Source organism: Aotus nancymaae, unplaced genomic scaffold (genome assembly GCF_030222135.1).
Source record: "Aotus nancymaae isolate 86718 unplaced genomic scaffold, 86718_ANA_hifiasm-v0.15.2.pri h1tg000059l, whole genome shotgun sequence".
In the NCBI taxonomy this organism is placed as follows: domain Eukaryota; kingdom Metazoa; phylum Chordata; class Mammalia; order Primates; family Aotidae; genus Aotus; species Aotus nancymaae.
The window spans coordinates 6,516,958-6,539,188 of NW_026988473.1; the positions used below are offsets into that span (position 1 = coordinate 6,516,958).

The 22,231-nt window shown below is 36.4% G+C and overlaps 1 protein-coding gene across 1 annotated transcript; it reads left to right on the plus strand.

The window, feature by feature from the left end:
* Positions 1–10,677: 10,677 nt before the first annotated feature.
* Positions 10,678–11,595, plus strand: LOC135270149 (olfactory receptor 4A15-like). The gene has a single exon (XM_064365465.1). The coding sequence runs from the start codon at positions 10,678–10,680 to the stop codon at positions 11,593–11,595; it is 918 nt and encodes a 305-aa protein (XP_064221535.1).
* Positions 11,596–22,231: the final 10,636 nt, after the last annotated feature.

Genomic DNA, 22,231 nt, shown 5'->3' on the forward strand with positions numbered 1-22,231 from the left:
TCCCCGCCCCCGGTGCAGGCTGAGCGGCTGCTCTGGTCCAACCAGCGGCACTGGGAACCCATGGAGCTTCTCCGCCTGTGAATCTCCTGGTCTGTGGGCAGTTAAAATCCTCTGCCCTGTGTGCCGCTGCGTCAGCCGAAGCAGCGGCTCTGAGATTCGTGGTGCGTCCTTGCCCGGGGGTCTCCTGGCTTGGCTCCCTGCTTCAGCTCCCCTTGCTGGCTCAGAGGGAACTCTGTCTCTCTCGCTCTGCATAAGAAGCCACTGCCCCCCGCCCCAGGGTGTAGGCTGAGCGGCCACTCAGCTCAAACCAGCGGTGCTGGCGACCCGTGGGGCTTCTACTCCTGTGAATCTCCTGGTCTGTGGGCAGTAAAAATCCGTCTGGAAATGCGGCGTCCACTCACCCTCTGCGCCTTCTCTCGGAGCTGCAATTCTGACTTCCTCCTAAGCGGCCATCTTGGATCCTCCCCCTCTGATATGTTTATTAATGGAAAATTCCCTCAGTTGAAAAAATGATTCTCTTACTTTCATTTTTACACAATATATCTATTTTTTATTGTATACATTTAAGGTATGCAACATAATGTTTTGATATACATGTACATGTTGAAACTATTACTACAGGTATGCACTTTAACGTATCTATCATCTCACATAGTTATCTTTTTTTGTCTTAAAATTTTTTTTTGGTAAGAGGATCCAAAACCTACTCTCTCAGAAAATTTACAGTATACAATGCAATATTATTAACTATAGTCTTCATAGTGTACTTTATTTAGATACTTAGATTTATTCATCCACATATCTTTCCATTTCCCCCACCCTCTGCCTCTGGTAACCACTGTTGTTCTGTTTTCTGTTTCTACATATTCAGCTATTTATTTATATTTTTTTAGATTCCACATATAAGAGCAATTATGCAGTATTTTTCTAAGGCTGGCTTATTTCACTCAACATAATGTCCTCCAGATTCATTCATATTGTTGCAAATGGCAGAATCTCCTTACTTTTAAAATCGATATAATATTTGTATACATGAATATTATTCATTTTTATATGAATAATATGACATATACTATATTTTAATATAAAAATTATTACTTATATTCCTCTTATATTAATATATAATTAATATACCATTACATTATTAATATATTACAACCAACATGTTATTACATTATCATTATATTAATATACTATATTAATATAATTCATTTTAATATTCACATTATTCATATTTTATTATTCTTTTTAAAAATCTAGTCATCTGTTGAGGAACATTAGCTTTTTTTTATATGGTGGTTATTGTGAATAATGCTGCAATGACCATGTGAGTGCAGATATATCTGCAAGGTACTACTTTCATTTCCTTTGGGTATATACCCAGAAGAGGCATTGCTGATCCATATGGTAGTTCTTTTTTTAATTTTTCAAGGAACCCTCATACTGTATTCCATAACGGCTGTTCCAATTTACATTTCCACCAACAGTATTCCAGTGTTGTCTCATCTCCATGTCCTCAGAAACACTTACTATCTTGTCTTATTGACAAATCCATCCTAACAAGTGTGAGGTGATGTCTCATTGTGATGTTAATTTGCATTTATCTGATGATTAGTAATATTGATAATCTTTTCTTTTATCTATTGGCCAAGTTTTTGTTTTTTTGGAGAAATATCCATTCAGGTTCTTTGCTAATATTTGAGTTATTAATTTTTTTGCTGTTGGGTTATGTGAATTCCTTATATATTTTGGATATTAATCTGTTAACAGATTTATGGTTTACAAATATTTTCTCTCAATTTCTAGGCTGTCTTTTAATTCTGTTTGATATGCAGAGCTTTTAGGCTTGATGTAATCCCACTTTTAGTTTTTGCTTTTATTTCTTGTGTCTTTGGTGTCCTATCCAAAAAATCATTGGGAAGACCAATTTCATGAAGCTTTACACTGTTTTCTCCCAGGAGAAATAGTATTATAGTTATAGTCTTGTGTTTAGTTCTTTAATTCATTTTGATTTGATTTTTGTTTATGGTATAAGATAAGGGTCCAGTTTTATTCTTTTGTATGTGGATATCTAGTTTTCCCAACACCATTAATTTAAAAGTATCTTTTTTGCTAAGTTTTCTTCTTGGTGCTTTTGTCAAAGATCAATTAATAGTATATGCTGCCGGGCGCGGTGGCTCACGCCTGTAATCCCAGCACTTTGGGAGGCCGAGGCGGGTGGATCACGAGGTCAAGAGATCGAGACCATCCTGGCCAACAAGGTGAAACCCCGTCTCTACTAAAAATACAAAAATTAGCTGGGCATGGTGGCACGCGCCTGTAGTCCCAGCTACTCGGGAGGCTGAGGCAGGAGAATTGCCTGAACCCAGGAGGCGGAGGTTGCGGTGAGCCGAGATCATGCCATTGCACTCCAGCCTGGGTAACAAGAGTGAAACTCCGTCTCAAAAAAAAAAAAAAAAAAAGTGTATCCCTGGTGCCAGGTGCAGTGGCTCATGCCTGTAATCCCAGCACTTTGGGAGGCTGAGGCGGGTTGATCACCTGAGGTCAGGAGTTCAAGAAAAAAAGTATATGTGTGGCCTTATTTCTGGGCTTTCTATTCTGTTCCTTTGGTCTATGTGTCTGTTTTTATGTTCATACTGTTTTTATAATCACATTGTTTTGATTATAATAGTTTTGTGACATAATTTTTATTTTTTATTTGCTTTATTTAATTTTTTTGAAACAGTCTCTTTCTGTCACCCAGGCTGGAGTACAGTGATGTAATCATGGCTCACTGTAGCCTCTGCCACACAGGTTCAAGAGATTCTTGTGTCTCAGCCTCACGAGTAGCTAGGATTACAGGTGTGTACCACCATGCCTGGGTAATTGTTATATTTTTAGTAGAGAAGAGGTTTTGCCATATTAGCCGGGCTAGTCTCAAACTCCTGGCCTCAAGTGATGCACCTGCTTCAGCCTTCCAAAGTGCTAGGATTATAGGTGTGAGCCATCACACCCAGCTGCTTTGTGACATAGTTGTTAATCAGGAAGTATGATGCCTCCAACTTCTTTTTCCTCAAGATTGCTTTGGCTATATGAGCTCTTTTGTGGTTCCATTTGAATTTTATTTATTTATTAAAAAATGTCTAAACTTTCTAAAATGTCACTGGAATTTTTACATGATTACAATGAAACAGATTACATTGAATCTGTATATCACTTTGGATGGCATGGACATTTTAACAATATTGATTTTTTTTCTATCCATGAACATGAAATACCTTTTCATTTGTCTATGGCCTACCATGCTAAACACACCCAATCTCTGATTTCAGAAGAAAAGCTAGGTTAAACCTAATTAGTACTCTTATTAAATTGACTGGTATAAAGTAAGATATCTGATTAACCAAATTTACACTAAAGCTAATTGGCCTTTTCATGGACTGTAAGACTACGTACAACCACTCCATACTCAAACATGCATTTCTTTGACCTTATCTGGCACTACTCCTCCCTTGTTCACTGTGCTCCAGCTGCATTGACCTCATTCTTGCCCTCAGACCTGTTAAATTTTGTTTTCTGTTGCATTATGGAATTCTCTTTATAATTTACAGTCCGGATAAAAACAATCTTCTGAATAATAGGACATTCTGAAGACTCTATGGAGAAAATGGGCAGACATAACTGAATCAAATCAACTATATCCTCAAAAAGTAATGCATTTCTTGTCCCCTATTGTCACACTGGATGGAAGAGGAATTCCACGTTTTTACAAGTGAATAAAATCGTCCTTCAGATCATGAACATGCCTTCAAAGTCTAAGATTTTGACAGAAGACAGTAGGAGTCAGGTTTCACAATTGTGCAAATTTCTTTATTACATATTAGTTTTGAAATAAACCAAACTTAGATTCCATTTCCTGTGTTATAATGAAAAGATGTGTGACCTGGTAATAATTAATTAGTTCTTCTGATTCTCAGTTTCTTCAGCTCTGAAATGGGGATTACAGTACTTTTTATGGGAAAATTTAAATGTGAGAAATTAAACGTGGGAATGTAATTGGAATTTATCCTAGGGGTTTTGAATGGAAGAGTGATATAAATGGAATAAGATTATTTTTTGATGATTTAAAGTTTTATTGAGTAAGCATCACAAATGGGCATTTTGATTGACATATCCAGGTACTCATTACAAATCAGACAACCAAAGCTTTATTTTAAAAGTTAAAGCAATCTTGCTGCTAATAAAATATTTTTTAAGCCTTAAATCAGTTTGTAATCAACTTTTAATTTCATTCAGTAATATCTATCCATTGCTAGATACCTCCTTTTCAGAAAGAACTGTTTTATTCCCATTACAAAACTCCATCTATACCACCACAATGATTCATGGAAAGAACATCAGAAATAAGATTTTAAAAGGATCACTTGGGCTGCTTATGAGAACAGATTGTTGGAGGCTAGAATAAAAGCAGAGAGACTTGGTAGTAGGCTATTGTTGTGGACCAAAAGGTAACAAGAATGCACCCTTTTAGTGAAAATATAAAATTTGTGATGTATTTTGAAAGTAGATTCAGTAGGAATTATTAAAGATACCAATAAGTAATTGTGGAGAAAAAGTTAAATATTTAATTTGAACTCAATTAAACATGGACACGAACAACGGTCACCAAGTCCTAGAACAGGTTGTGTGAGCCCCTTGAGGTGTTTCCAGTGCTGTTTTGGAGAACTCTCTGTTTCAATCCATTCCTATATATTAGTTATTGAAAAACAATAGACAGTTGCAAAAAACAAGTTGACATTTTTGTGCTCCTTGAGCCCAGTCACGAAGGCCCCTCGTGACTGGGTCTTATGTCAAACAACTCATCACAAAAAGAGCTAGGGTCCCAGACTGTGCTGAAGCTTCATGAGACCTCTCCTAATCTGTGCAGTGGCCAACTCTGGAGCCCAGGCTGTTGCTTCCTAGTCTGATGGTGAATACTCCATAGTCTGGTGAGTGTAAATATATATATATCTTTCCCTTCTCCCCTTCCCATTGCAATTTCCTTATTACATCTGCATTGTCATTTACATGGGATAAAGGTTGTTTACCCTTAAAGGTGGTGTGTGTGTGTGTGTGTTTTTTCTTCTCCCCTCATGTGTCTCCTGCACAGAACAGTAATATAATATGAGAGCACAAAAAGAGTGAAGGGTAATGTGAGAAATATGTTTTTTTACCCCAAACAATAACATGGAGATAGTCTTATTTAATGGATTGGGAATACCTAGGTGTCTTGTGGAAAATTAAACACTTAGTTTTATAAATGATAAATTGATACATAGTTAGAGATGTTCTTCATTGGAGATATTGCCTATATAAGTTTGAAAATTAGGAGAAATATAGGAGTTGGATACATAAAATTGGAGTGCGTCAGCATTTATTTATTGGTCAGGAAAAGCAAGATTTGACTAAAGAGCTTAAGAGAGATCCCAGTGAGGTAGGAGGCAAACCAAGACAGTAGTCTTTCATTTGTAATTTGTTCTACTGACTTTGAGTATGTAAATTATCTTAAATGAATCTCAAGTATTACACTTTTGTGATTTTATAAATGGTACACCTTATAATGGAATTCCCTTTCCATTGTCTCTTATTCTTTCCCTTTCTGTTTAAAACTCAGCTAATGTATTTCTTCCTCTGGGAAAACTTCTCTGATTACAGTTTCAGTTATATATTCCCGCATTATGACCCTTAGTATCTTGTGAATATTTTTAAAATGGCACTGATGACTTTGGTCTGTAACTGTTTGATCCCAGCATTATGTATCAAATCATTGAAGGTAGGGAACAGTATCTTTTTCAACTTGGCAATTCCAAAGTCTATGACAAATCTGACATAAATAGACACTTCATACACGCTTTTAAAATTGAATGAGTAAATAAAAGATTAAAATAGTAATACACTTAAAGTTTTTCTCCTTGTTTTGTGGATAAAGCGCTTCCATGATCTGGAGTTAGCACCTGTAATGAATAGACAGAAGTAAGAAACAGTGTAACTTTACTTTGTGCTCTTGGGCTTACCCAGAATCCAAAGGAACAGAAAGTACTTTTTGTTGTATTCTTGCTCTTCTAAATTTTGATTCAGGGAGACACCTGTTCATCATCATGACTGTAACTGTCAGTGAGACCCTGGGTTTGCTGATGTGCTTCTTTCTTGCTAGCCTATCATTTATGAATGTCACTTATTTCTCAACCATTTTCCCCCAATTGATTTCAGACTTGTTCTTTGGGAAAAATATCATCTCTCTACAATCTTGGGTGACCCAGCACCCAGCTTTTTACAGCACATATTTTTCTTGGTGGGTCACAGGCTTTTCTTCTGTTGGTGATGGTCTATGATCACTGTAGGGCCATCTGCAAGTCCTTGCAGTATTTGATTGTCACGAAGCAATGGCTGTGTGTTGTGCTGCTTGTGGTGTCCTGGGCTGGAGGACTTTTGCACATAGTAATTCAAGTTGGTCTTATGTATGGGCTCCCATCTTATGACCCCAATGTTGTTGGTCATTTTATCTGTGACATGTACTCCTTAGTGAAGCTTGTCTGTGACTATACACTGAACAGGGTTGCCTATTTTGCAGGTCATGATGTAAATAATAGGTTTTGTAGATTTCATTATGCTCAGACTGGACTTTTTCCTTTTGGTGATTTGACCTCAAGTTATTCTTTTGTAATTTTTTCCCTAGAGGACATGGTTCTATAAATCTTGTTATACATAGTTATTATCCTTGTGGCATCTCTGGAGATACAGAGTCTACCCTCAGAATTATGATAAAGGTCCCAATGAATTTAATTAGAGAAGAATCACTTTTGGAAATGCACCAGTTGAATGACTTAACAATATGTGCTGTTGTTCAAATGCAGATAAAGCATCCACAGACTTCTGCCCTTACTTTGAAGAGCATTGTCTATATCAGTATTAACATGGCTGATTTTTTTTAGGAATTAAAATGATAGGCTCAAAACATGATAAAATATGGATTTAAATTATTCTTCATCCTTCAGATTACCCAAGGTCCAACTATGCAGCATGAATACAGGTTTGTATAACTGATTGAGAATCAATATGTTGTAAAGGCTATTTCATTATTTTATTTTTATTGGCATAAAATACAAATATTTATATTAAAAAGTCTCAATTCTCTCTCCCACAAATTTGAGTTTTTTTTTTAACTTCAAAATGCTTATTTAACCTATTCATCTTTTGATGAACAGTTGGGTTGATTCCATATCTTGGCTATTGTGAATAGTGCTCCAAAAGTTATGGGAATGTAGATATCTCTTTGATATACTGCTTTCATTTCTTTTGGATATGTAATTACCAGTGGGATTGCTAGATATATGCTAGTTCTATTTTTAATTTTCTGAGGAACCTCCATACTGTTTTCCATAGTGGCTGTACTAATTTACATTCCTACCAACAGAAGATGATCATTCCCCTTTCTCTACATCCTCATCAGTATTTATTTTCTGTTATTTTCATAATAGCCATTTTAACGGGAGTGAGTTGGTAATGTAATAAAAAGGATAAAATTCTGCCATTTGCAGCAATGTGGATGGAACTAGAGGATATCAAGTAAAATGTGGCAGACACAGAAAGACAAATATTGCATGTGTTCACTTATGTGGGAGATAAAAAAATTGACCTCATGGCAGTAGTGAATAGAGTTAACTGTATATTTCAAAACAGCTAGAAGAGATTTTCTCATCATAAGGAAATGATAAATGTTTGAGGTGATGGCTATCCCAGTTATCCAGATTTGATCATTACACATTGTGAGCTTTTGTCAAAATATCATGTGTACCCCATAAATATGTACAATTTAATGTGTACATATAAATAAAAAATATTTATTTAAAATGTGTTTGTTATTAGGACAAATTTTGGCAGCAATGAAGATTTTGGGTGTCAGTTCACAATCAAGATTCAGATTTCTTTAAGTTACAGAACATTCTTGATACTCATTTTGAAAATCCCAACAATTTAAAAGGTAACTTTTTTTTTTCTCTATGAAAGTCTGAGATAAATCAGACTTCCTGCAAGCATGGAAAGTGTTGGTCACATGGAAGCATTTCAAGGTCCAGTGATGGTTCATATGTTATTTTGCTCTCTGTGCTCACAGAGATGGTGTCAATGTACACAACTGTTATTTTTTTTTAGGACAAGAGAAAAGATATCACCATCAGAACTTGGACTGAATGACTGTCTTCTTATGCAGGTAACTCAGGAAGTGTATTTATACATAAGATTCTGAACTAGGGTTTACATTATGCAATAACACTGATGATGTGAGAATTCTGTCTTTCAATAGTTTTCCTAAGTGATTCTGATAATAAGCCACATTAGTGGTTCTTCATGATTGATAAACTAAATGTGAATTGACTCAATTCACATTTTGGATATTTTAAAATTATGAAAACTCATAATAAATTTACTTTCTCTAAATCAGTGTTTTTAGAAACTAATTTCAAGTGTAAACATTTGGGAGATATTTTAATGGGCAGGTATTTATAAATCTCTTTATAGTATCAAACAATGTGTTCTCTAAGCATTGATTAATATGCTAAAAATTAGATGATATAGTATCTGTAGAAGTTGAATAAGTGACTTTCAAGAAACCTAGGTAAGACTTAAGTAAGTAAGGTGTTACTTCAATTCATAAGAATGATAGGTCAAGTAAGAAGAGAACTGAAATTGACCATTGGACTTAGTAAAGTGAAGGTGTCATTTAGAAAGAATAACAGATAATCAAGATGAGGTGGTTGCTTGAAAGAGATATGGGGTCAAAGGATGGATTTTCTTTTCCTAACATGGGGATAGATCATACAAATATGCTGGAAGAATGATGCAATATATGGAGGAAACTTGTTGTTGTTGGAAGTAGAGGAGAAAATTGCAGGAGTACTGTTCTTAAGAGTGGTAAAGAGCATGCGACCTAGTGCATTAATAGAAGTTGGCCATAGTTAGCAACACAGACAATTGTGTATTTGAAGAGCAGATGAGACACTATGAGGTCAGATTGAAGTAAAGGTCAGCAGAGACTTAGAGAGTGACTAGTTGTCATTACTAGGATTATTTTAAAAGATAGCTGGACTAGTGAATATTGATACTAGATATGAAGTAGTTTTTTTTTGGTGTGTATGTGAAGGCTTCTTTTCCTGTCTCTCTCTCTTCTTTCTTCCCACCCTTCCTTCTACCCTATTTCTTTCCCTTCCTCTCTTCTTCTAGCTTCCTCCATCTCCTCCCTCCCTCCCTCCCTCCCTTCCTTCCTTCCCCTCCCTCCCTCCCTCCCTTCCCCTCCCCTTCCTTCCCCTCTCCCTCCCTCCCTTCCCCTCTCTCCCTCCCTCCCTCCCTCCCTCCCTTCCTTCCTCCCTCCCTTCCACCCTTCCTTCCTCTCTGTTATTTTTATTCTTTCACACACAACTTCTCACCTCTCCCGACATCAACAATGCAAATGTAAATTCTGCTTACAACAAAAAACATATATCCTTCCTTATTTTCCCATGCTTATATAATCATACAGAAACATTTATAAATGGATACATGTATAGTATTTTATTTTGTTTGATGAATCATATTATTATACTGAAATGGTTGTAATTAATTCTTTTAACTGTCTGTATTTCATGTTTTATTTTTCTGTTTGTTTAATGCGATTATAAATAATGTCACAAAAACGTGCCATGCGTCTTTCCTTAGGTACTAGGGCTTTAATTTCTGTGGGATAGCTTTTGAAGGCAGCAATTGTGTTGAAAATTATTTTTACTTTCATTAGAGATTGCTAACTTTCATTCCAAAAATATTATAAAATTCGCATTTTCACTATCAGTGTAAGAAAATACTCTTTTTTATTTTTACTATCTAGCTACTATTGCTTTTAAAATGTTTTTGTCAGTTTGATAAATATAAGGTGACATTTGTTTTTTATTTTGCATTTTTCTGTTTATAGGTGAACCCCAGCATCCTATTATATTATATTTTGGCCATTTGGATGTACTGTTTTTTTTTAAATTGCTGGTTTCTATCATTTTCCCACTTTGCTATTGGTTTGTTTGTGTTTTATTTATTAATTGCTTAGAGCACTTTGTCTATTTTAAATATTAACTCTGTCTATGTCCTCAAAAATGTAAATCTTTTTAAATGGTATCTTTTTGCAATTTCTTAAACAATTTTGGAGTAGTCAAATGTGTTTACTTTGGATTTCAATTATTAGTTAATAAGATTCTCCCATCCACAGAATGTAGAAAATCATCTCCTTTATTAACTGGAAAGTAAATATAAAGTAAATCTAGCTTTAGTTTTATATTAAACCTTTAATTCATTAAAAATTTTTTTTATTGGTATTAGCTATATGTATAGTTTCATGATCTTCCAGATGGAAAACTAGTTTTGGCAAACTCATTTATTTAACAATCTTTTTTTCATATACATCTCAAATTACTTATTTCTCTCTCCATTAATCTGTAAGATTGCTGAGGTTAGGGACCATACTTTAATCAGCCTTGTATTCTTATAATGTCTTGCAATTCTGGAACATAATAACTCGTAGCACCTATATGTTGAATAAACAAACAGATTATCCTAAAATTTCATGAAGTTACCAGGAATAATTGTATTTGCAGGTGATTTTGTCCTGAACATTGAAATAAATGACATAGAGAAAGACATATGGAACAAAGGAACAATGTGACTGAGTTTGTGCTTGTGGGACTCACTCAGAACCCCCAGGGACAGAAAATATTATTTGTTGTGTTCTTGCTCATCTACATTGTGACAATGGTAGGCAATACACTCATCGTTGTGACCGTGGTGGTCAGCCCAACTTTGGATGCCCCTATGTACTTCTTCCTTGGCTACTTATCATTTATGGATGCTGTTTATTCTACTACGGTTACCCCAAATATGATTATAGACTTACTCTATGAGAAGAAAACCATTTCGTTCCAAGCTTGCATGACCCAGCTTTTTATAGGACACTTGTTTGGTGGTGCTGAGATTTTACTCCTGGTTGTGATGGCCTATGACCGCTATGTGGCCATTTGCAAACCCCTGCATTATTTGACCATTATGAACCAAAGAGTGTGCATTTTACTGCTGCTGTTGGCCTGGGTTGGAGGTTTCTTGCATGCTGTGGTTCAACTTCTTTTTGTCTACAACCTTCCCTTCTGTGGCCCCAATGTCATTGACCATTTCATCTGTGACATGTACCCTTTATTAAAACTTGCCTGCACTGACACCTACGTTATTGGCCTCACCGTGGTTGCCAATGATGGGGCAATCTGTGTGGTCATCTTTATGCTCTTACTCATCTCCTATGGGATCATTCTGCACTCCTTGAAGAACCTTAGTCAGGAAGGGAGGCGCAAAGCTTTATCTACCTGTGGCTCCCACATCACTGTGGTGATCCTCTTCTTTGTCCCTTGTATTTTCATGTATGTGAGACCCCCTTTGACCTTACCCATTGATAAATCCTTGACTGTGTTTTACACTGTTATCACCCCTATGTTGAACCCTCTAATCTATACTTTAAGAAATGCAGAGATGAAAAATGCTATGAAGAAGCTCTGGACTAGAAAAAGAAAATGAAGTGACAGACAAATGTATTATCTATTTTCAGTGAAGAGTTGCTCCCTTCAGGAAAGCCATGTGTGATTATTTAATTGTAGTAAAATTTTGCTCAGGTTTAATAACTTGTATGCAGTGAAAATCATTTATTACGTGAATACTTGCAATGATCAAAATATATTTGGAAGATTTTCATAATTTATTAGGAAAATATGTATTTACTTTTTGTCTGCAGAATGGCTCTTGAGATAAATTTATGTGTTATTAATACTGTAAATTTATTTTAGTTTATGAAAGGTTTTCTCATGTTTATCTTTTAAGTAAAGTTAATCCTTCTTCAGAATTAATAGTGCTCATTAGAGATTTCAGAAGAATGAATTAAGAAATAAGACATAAAAACTTTGTTTAGTCCTCCTCACAAAAATACAGAACATATTAATATTTGAAGTGTATATTTTATTTTTGTATTTGTAAGATACTTTACATATATACTTTTGTTCATGGTTTTTAGCATATTAAGGTTGAAGAGGAATAATGCTGCTTTTATTATGAAGTATAATGCTAATCATAAGGAGACTGAGTATACAAAAAGAATCTGAATGAAAAAAGGAGACATGCAGGAAAATAACTAAATCTTATTTTTCCAAATGAGAAGTCATATTAAGTCCTCAGGTGAAGCAGCTTGATTTGGTGCCATATTTTTATAAAGATGATCTATTAATCTCCTCAGTGTGTGATGCTCCCCTCCCTGTGTCCATGTGTTCTCACTGTTCAACACCCGCCTATGAGTGAGAACATGCAGTGTTTGATTTCCTGTTCTTGTGTCAGTTTGCTGAGAATGATGGTTTCCAGGTTCATCCATGTCCCTACAAAGGATACGAACTCACAGTTTTTTATGGCTACATAGTATTCCATGGTGTTTATCTGCCACGTTTTTCCTGTCCAGTCTATCATCGATGGACATTTGGGTTGGTTCCAAGTTTTGCTATTGTAAACAGTGCTGCAGTGAACATTGTGTGCATGTGTCCTTATAATAGAACAATTTATAATCTCATGGCCTTCTAAAAAAGAGCCAGGCTCTATTTTTCATATGTAAAAATAGCATAATCTATAATCTGTGAGCTTTAAATATGCATTGCAGAGCTTGTTAGCAATATTTTGGAATACATCACTGTCAAGAAAGATAGGCAGGCGTGGTGGTGCATGTCTTGGTTTCATCTCCACAGGAGGCTAAGGTGGGAGGATCTCTTGAGCCTGGGAGGTCAAGACTGAAGTGAGCCATGATCATGCTACTGCACTCTAACCTGGGTGACAGAGCAAGGCTGAGAAAAAAAAAAGAAAGAAAAAGAAAAGAAAGATGCTGACAATATATGGTGCTTCTATTCTTACTTTCTTTATTGATAGAATCCAGATTATTAGGTAATAAAAGGACTAAAACATATTGTTTCATTGGAAAGAAACTTCATTTATAAAATCCTTGTGAAAATTTCTTTTGAATCAGGCTTGAAATAAAATTTTATCTGCCCCTGACTACACATAGAAAACATGTAGTCAAAGAAACTCATTGTTCCTGCTTCTGTGTAGTCTGGATTCATGAGGGACTAAGGCTAGGGAAAAAAATAAGTCAATTTCACTGGTAAACCATACTATATGAGTTCATTTTGCATTATTTATTTTTATCTTTATTATTATTACATGGAGATTTCTTATCTCATCCAAGCTTTTCCAAAACATAGCACTATTCTCCAAATAATATCAAGCATTTGGTAGTACCAGAGTTTACATACCTAGGTCCTGCGTTTTTTGGCATGTATTTAATTTTCAAATTTGTATGGTTCTATTGAGTGATGAAATAAAAAAAATTGTGGTTAATTGTCTGCTTATGTTTATTGGTCTGAAAGTTTCCTGAAGTCAGGGAAAATCATTTCTCTTTGTGCTCTCTGTTCCTTGCACAATGTCTGTCACATAGAACCCACTACATAAACTTTTTCAATTATTATTTGTATCATTGAATTCTTAATCTTTTGGAGTCAGAATCTTTACTGATATATTCTGATAAACTTTTTTCTGTGTCAAAGATGCATATATGTTCATACCATTTTTTAATATTTGCTATAAATATTTACCATACTCTGTTACTGATGCTACAATTATGGATGTTTTTATATACAAATGTTTTATCTTTTTAACCTTTTAATTTTAATTAATTATTATACTTTAAGTTCTGGGGTACATGTGCAGATTGTGCAGGTTTGTTACATAGGTTTACACGTGCCATGGTGGTTTGCTGCATCCATCACTGGTCATCTACATTAGGTATTTCTCCTAATGCTAATACTCCCCAATCTCCCCATCCTCTGCTATTTCTCCCCCAGCCCCCCAGCCCCCAGACCCCGTATGTGATGTTCCCTTCTTTGTGTCCATGTATTCTCATTGTTTAACACCTACTTATGAGTGAGAACATGTGGTGTTTGGTTTTCTGTTCTTGTGTCAGTCTGCTTGAAAGATGATTTCCAGTTTCATCCATGCCCCTGCAATGGACATGAACTCATACTTTTTTATGGCTGCATAGTATTCATTCCATGGTGTATATGTGCCACATTTTCTTTATCCAGTCTATCATTGATGGGCATTTGGGTTGGATTCAAATCTTTGCTATTGTGAACAGTGACACAAGAAACATACCTGTGCATGCGTCTTTATAATAGAATGATTTATAAACCTTTGGGTATATACCCAGTAATGGGATTACTGGGTCAAATGGTATTTCTATTTCTAGATCCTTGAGGAATCACCACACTGTCTTCCAAAATGGTTGAACTAATTTACACACCCACCAAAATGTAAAAGCATTCCTATTTCTCCACATCCTCTCCAGCATCTGTTGTCTCCTGCTTTTTTAATGATTGCCATTCTCACTATGTGAGACGGTATCTCAATGGGGTTTTGATTTGCCTTTCTCTAATGACCAGTGATGATAAGCCCTTTTTTCATATGTTTGTTGGCTGCATAAATGTCTTCTTTTGAAAAGTTTCTGTTCATACCCTTTGCCCACTTTTTGATGAGGTTGTTTGTCTTTTTCTTGTAAATTTGTTTAAGTTCTCTGTAGATTCTGGATATTAGCCCTTTGTCTGATGGATAGCTTGCAGAAATTTTTTTCCCATTCTGTTAGTTGCTGGTTCACTCTATTGAGAGTTTCTTTTGCTGTGCAGAAGCTCTTAAGTTTAATTAGATCCCATTTGTCTATTTTGGCTTTTGTTACCATCGCTTTTGGTGTTTTAGTCATGAAGTCCTGCCCATGCCTATGTCCTGAATGGTATTGCCTAGGTTTTCTTCTAGAGTTTTTATGGTGTTAGGCCTGATGTTTAAATCTTTAATCCATCTAGAGTTAATTTTAGTATAATGTGTGAGGAAGGGATCCAGTTTCAGCTTTCAGCACATGGCTAGCCAGTTTTCCCAACACCATTTATTAAATAAGGAATCCTTTCTCCACTGATTGTTTTTGTCAGGTTTGTCTAAATGCCCACCAGAGAAGCGAGGGAAGATATAAAATTGGCATCCTAACGTCACGATTAAAAGAACTAGAGGAGCAAGATCAAACAAATTCAAAAGCTAGCAGAAGGCAAGAAATAACTAAGATCAAAGCAGAAGTGAAGGAGATAGAGACACAAAAAACCCTTCAAAAATCAATAAATCCAGTAGCTGGTTTTTTGAAAAGGTTAACAAAATAGATAGAACACTAGCCAGACTAATAAAAAAGAAAAGAGAGAAGATTCAAATAGAAAATAAATATGATAAAGGGGGTATCACCACTGATCTCACAGAAATACAAACTACCATCAGAGAATACTATAAACACCTCTATGCAGAAAATCAGTAAATCTAGAAGAAATGGATGAATTCCTGGACACTTAACATCCTCCCAAGACCAAACCAAGAAAAAGTTGAATTCCTGAATAGACCAATAGCAAGGTCTGAATTAATTGAGGCAGCAATTAATAGCCTACCAACCAAATAAAGTCCAGGACCAGATGAGTTTACAGCTGAATTCTACCAGATGTACAAAGAGGAGCTGGTGCCATTTCTTCTGAAACTATTTCAAACAATACAAAAAGAGGGAATCTCACTAACTTATTTTATGAGACCAATGTCATCCTGATACCAAAACCTGGCAGAGACAACTAATAAAATTTCAGGCCAACATCCATGATTAACACTGATGCAAAAATCTTCAATAAAATACTGGCAAACCAAATCCAATAGCACATTAATAAGCTTATCCATCACCATCAAGTCAGCTTCATCCCAGGGATGCAAGGCTTGTTCAACATCCACAAATCTGTAAACATAATCCACCACATAAACAGAACCAAAGAGAAAAACCACATGATTATCTCAATAGATGCAGAGAAGGCCTTCAACAAAATTCAACATCTCTTTATGCTAAAAACTCTTAATACACTAGGTATCAATGGATTGTGTCTCAAAATAAGAAGAGCTATTTCTGACAAACCCACAACCAATATCATATTGAATGGGCAAAAGCTGAAGGCATTCCCTTTGAAAACTGGCACAAGACAAGGATGCCCTCTTTCACCACTCCTATTTAAAACGGTATTGGACATTCTGGTTGGGGGCCATCAGGCAAGAGAAAGAAAGAAAGGGTATTCAAATAGGAAGAGAGGATGTCAAATTGTCCCTGTTTGCAGATGACATGATTGTATATTTAGAAAATCCCATAGTCTCAGGCCAAAATCTCCTTAAGCTGATAAGCAACTTAAGCAAAGTCTCAGGATACAAAATCAATGTGCAAAAATCACAAGCGTTCCTATACACCAATAATAGACAAACAGAGAGCCAAATCATGAGTGAACTCCCATTCACAATTGCAACAAAGAGAATAAAATACCTTGGAGTCTAACAAGGGATGTGAAGGACCTCTTCAAGGAGAACTACAAACCACTGCTCAACGAAATAAGAGAGGACACAAACAGATGGAGAAACAGTCCATGCTCATGGTTAGGAAGAATCAATATCGTGAAAATGGCCATACTGCCCAAAGTAATTTATAGATTCAGTGCTATCCCCATCAAGCTACCAATGACTTTCTTCACAGAATTGGGAAAAACCACCTTAAAATTTGTATGGCACCAAAAAGAGCCCACATAGCCAAGACAATCCTAAGCAAAAACAAACAAACAAACAAACAAAACACCAAGCTGGAGGCATCATGTTACCTGACTTCAAACTATATTACAAGGCTATTATAATCAAAACAGCCCTGGTACCAAAACAGAGATATAGACCAATGGAACAGAGCAGAAGCCTCAGAAGAAACATCACACAACTACAACCATCTGATCTTTAATTTCTTCTGTCATATCACACTTCAGAAAATTCCATTCCCCTCTGGTGACTTTACCCATTTGAACATCTTATTTCATTTATTTATTTTTCTTCCAGTTTTCATTTTAGAATCAGGAGGCACATGTGCAGGTTTGTTACAAAGGTATACTGCATGATGCTGAGGTTTGGAGTATGATTGAACCCACACCCAGGTTGTGAGCATGGTACCCAGCAGGTAGTTTTTGAGCCGTTGCCCACCTCCCTCTCTTCTGCCTCTAATTGTCCACATAAAAAAATAACTTTACAAAAATATTTGTTTTCCAGCCCACCGATAATTTATTTTTATTTATGATAAGAAAATATTGAAGTATATTTTGCCTAAACAGGTATAAAATATGCCAACCTAATCCATTAATTATTTTCAATAGTAATTTGGAATTTCTCCTTTTAATATGTCAAATTCTTTACATTTAGAAGGTTCAATCTTGGGACACTTCTTCTATTTCTTCTTTTCTTGTTTTTTTTTTTCTTTTTCTACCAACACACTATCCCAGTGGTCAAGGATTTGAAACTTATTTATACTTAATAGTGATAGTCTCCCCTAATTACTCATCGTTTTCAAGTTTTTTGCAATTCCTAAGTATTCGTTCTTCCTAATAAACCTTAGGGTAATTTGTAAAGCTTGAATACTTTTCATAAAATTATATTTAGGGTTTCATAACCCTTCTTGTTTATTTTGAGGTAAATGGTATATTATCTAGTTTTCCTACCTAGAACAAGACACCTATTGTGACTTCTTGATTGACAAATCTCAATCAAAAAGTAGGCAAAGGACAGGAACATTTTTCAAAACAAGACATACATGTGGTCAAAAAGCATTTAAAAAAAAAGGTCAATATTACTGATCATTAGAGAAATGCACATCAAAACCACAGTGAGATACCATCTCACACCAGTCAGAAGGGCTATTATTAAAATGTAAAAAAATTGCAGGGGCTGGAGAGGTTGCAGAGAAAAAGGAATGCTTATACAGTGTTGATTGGGGTGTAAATTAGTTCATCCATTGTGGAAGACCATGTGGTGATTCCTCAAAGACCCAGCAATCCCATTACTGGTTATATACCCAAAAGAATATAAATCATTCGTACATAAAGATACATGCATGTACATGGCTGTTGCAGCACTATTCACAATTGGAAAGTCACGGAATCAACATAATGGCTCATCATTGGTAGATTAGATAAAGAAAATGTGGTACATATACAGCATGGAATACTATTCAGCCATTAAAAAGAATGAGATTCAGTCATTTGCAACCACCAATGATGAGACCAGAGGTCATTATGTTATGTAAAATAAACCAGACAAAGGAAGACAAACATCATGTGTTCACTTATTTGTGGGATCTAAAATTCAAAACAATTGAACTTGTGGACATGGAGTATGGAAGGATGGTTGCTAGAACCTGGGAAGGGTAGCAAGGAAGTGAGAGGGTGGGAAGTGAGGATGGTTAATGGGTACAAAAATAATCAGAAAGTATGTATAAAGCTTACTACTTGATAGCACAAAAGGGTGACTATGGTAAATAATATGTTAGTTGTACATTAAATAACTAAAAGAGTATAACTGGATTATTTGTAGTGCAAAGGTTAAATGCTTAAGGGGATGGATACCCCATTTTTCATGATGTGATTACTATGCATTGCATGACTGTATTCAAACATGTAATGTACCACATAAATATGTATAACTGCTATGTACCCACAAAAATTAAAAATTAAAATTTATAAAAGGAATGTATATTTTGCAGCTTTTGGGTGCATTGTTCTCTTATGTAAATTGGTCAAATGTGTTAATGGTGTTGATTAAATCTTTTTTCTCCTCCCCCATCCTTCCCCCTCCCTTCCCCTTCCATCCCCATCTCCCTCTCCTTTTTCCTCTCCTCCCCTCTCCTCCCCTTCCCTCTCTGATCTTGCTGTATTGCCCAAGCTAAAGTCAAACTCTTAGGCTGAAATAATACTCCCATCTCAGCCTTCGAAGTAGCTGGGGCAGAGAAACATACCTACATACACAGCTAACTGTCTGGCATTTCTTCAAAATATTGTTCATACAGATTCTTTGTTCCTTGTTAGTTTTTTAAATGCTTTGAAGTACATTTTTTTCTAGCTGTTTTAGTTATTTGAAGATTTGGTGTAAAAAAAGCCATCTTTGCTCTTTTACAAGACAAATATATATATTATAATTAACTTCCCAGTTTGGTATTAGGTGTGAATTGTAGAGAATTACCCCACAATATTAGTTCTCCATCTTGGAGTCATAATTTAATCCACAATACGTTTGATCATATCAGGTAGTTCTTCAGAATTAAACACATGTTTATGCACTTTTTATCACTTACTTTTAAGAGAGCACAGCACTTAGATGTGATCTTTAACTCTTAGAAGTGATACATATTGTATTTGGGGTAGATGAGTTTAATCCATTTATTAGGTAAGTTGAAAACTATCAACTTTTAGTGGAGGCTGTTACATGATAAAGACCTTTAGCTGGTTTGGATAGGTTTAAGGCTCTTATGACACAGGACCTCCAATATTTAACAAAACATGCAATGAGATAAAGATGCCCAATGGAGCCAATATCAGCCAAGTTACAAAAATAACAATAGAAGAACTTAATCACAGTTTCATTATTGGAAAATTAAAAATTCTTTTAATAGGAGTTAATTAAGTTGATATTAGATTAAAATTAAGTTATATGGTTAAGTTTTATGTCTCCACCTGAATCTTATCTTGAATTGTAGTTCCTGTAATCCCCACATGTCAAGGGAGAGCCCAAACAGAGGAAATTGAATCATGGGCATGGTTTCCTTCATGCTGTTCTCATGATAGTGAGTTCTTACAAGATCTGATAGTTTCATAAGGGGCTTTCCCCACTTCATTCAGCACTTCTTCCTGCCACCCTGTGAAGAAGGTGCCTTGCTTCCCCTTCACTTTACTCCATGATTGTGAGTTTCCTGAGGTCTCCCCAGCCATGCAGAACTGTGAGTGAAACCTCTTTCCTTTATAAATTACCCAGTCTCAGGCAGTACTTTATAGCAGTATGAAATGAACTAATACAGTAAATTGGCACCACAGAGAGTGGGGTGCTGCTGTGAAGATACCTAAAAATGTGGAAGTGACATTGGAACTGGGAAACAGGCAGAGGTTGGAACAGTTTGGAGGGCTCAGGAGAAGACAGGAAGATGTGGGAAAATTTGGAACTTCTTAAAGACTTGTTGAATGGCTTTGACCAAAATGATCCTAGTGTTATGAACAATGGAGTCCAGGCTGAAGTGGTCTTAGATGGTGATGAGGAACTTGTAGAGAACTGGAATAAAGGTGACTCTTGCTATGCTTTAGCAAAGAGACTGGTGTCATTTTGTCCCTGACCTAGAGATCTGTGAAACTTTGGATTTAAGAGAGATGATTTAGAGTGTCTGGGAGAAGAAATTTTTAAGCAATGAAGCATTCAAGATGTTAGTTGGGTGCTCCTAAAAGCATTCGGTTTTATGCAGTCACGAAGAGATGGTTTGAAATTGTAACTTATGTTTAGAAAGGAAGCAGAGCATAAAAGTTTGGAAAGCTTGCAGCCTGATGATACAATAGAAAATAAAACCCCCTTTTCTGAGGAGAAATTCAAGCTGGCTGCAGAAATTTGCATAAGTAATGAGAAGCCAAATATTAATCACCAAGACAATAAAGACAATATTTCCAAGGGATGCCAGAGGTCTTCATGGCAGTTCCTCCTATCAAAGACCTGGAGGCCTAGGAGGAAAAAATGGTTTCATGGGCCAGGCCCAGGGCCTTGTTGCTTTGTGCAGTCTTGAGACTCAGTGCTCTGCATTCCAGCCATGGCTAAAAGGGGCCAATGTACAGCTCAGGCCATTTTTTCAGAGGGTGCAAGCTCTAAGCCTTGGTGGGTTACACATGGTATTGGACCTGTGAGTAGACAGAAGTCAAGAGTTGAGGTTTGGGAATGTCTGCCTAGATTTCAGAGGCTGTGTGGAAACACCTGGATGTTCAGGCAGAAATTTGCTGCACAGATGGAGCCCTCATGGAGAGCCTCTCCTAGGACACTGTCAAAGAGAAATGTGGGTTTGGAGCCCTGACATGGAGTCTCCACTGAGGCGCCACCTAGTGGAGATGTGAGAAGAGGGTCATTGTCCTCTAGATCCCACAATGGTAGATCCACTGACAGCTTGCATCATGCACCTGGAAAAGCCACAGGAACTCAATGCCAGCCCCTGAAAGCAGTTGGGAGGGGGCTGTATCCTACATATCCACAGGGGTGGAGCTGACCAAGACCATAGGAACACATGTCTTGCATCAGTTTAACCTGGATGTGAGACATGAGATCAAAGGAGATCATTTCAGAGCTTTAAGATTGGACTGTTTTATTGGATTTTGGACTTGCACTTGGCCTGTAGCCCCTTTGTTTTGGCCAGGTTCTCCCATTTATAATGGGTGTATTTACCCAATGCCCGTATCCCATTGTATCTAGGAAGTAACTAATTTGCTTTTGATTTTACAGGCTTATAGGCAGGAGGGACTTGCCTTGTTTCAGATGAGATTTTGGACTTGGCTTTTGGGCTAATGCTGGAATGAATTAAGACTTTCAGGGACTGTTGGGAAGGCATAACTGGTTTTAAAATATAAAAGAGATGTGAGATTTGGGAGGGGCCCAGGGTGAAACAATATGATTAGGCTTTGGGTCCCTACCAAAATCTCATCTTGAATTATGATCCCCATAATCCCCACATGTCAAGGGAGAGAAAAGGTAGAGGTAATTGAATCATGGGGGCAGTTTCCACCATGCTGTCCTCGTGATAGTGAGTTTTCACGAGATCTAATGGCTTTATAATGGGCTCTTCTTCCTTTTTTCAGCACTTCTTCTTCCTGCTACCTGTGAGGAAGGTGCCTTGCTTCCCCTTTCCCTTCTGCCATGATTGTAAACTTCCTGAGGCCTCCCAAGTCATGTCGAACTGTGATTCAATTAAACCTCTTTCCTTTATAAATTACCCAGTCTCAGGCAGTACTTTATAGCAGTGTAAAAATGTCTTGATACATTAAAGGATTGAATTAATGAACTAATCATCATTATGGTTGCATATGATGCAGATTCAGGCTTTGATTAAAAACCTCTACTCCAACCTAAGAGTGTATAACTATGATTACCTGTCTTTCTAAGTGTTAGAATCTCAACTGCAGTTCTCAGGCTCTCTGCTTCTAAGTCTCAGACTTCTTAGGCACAGAATTTCTATCGACAATGTTAG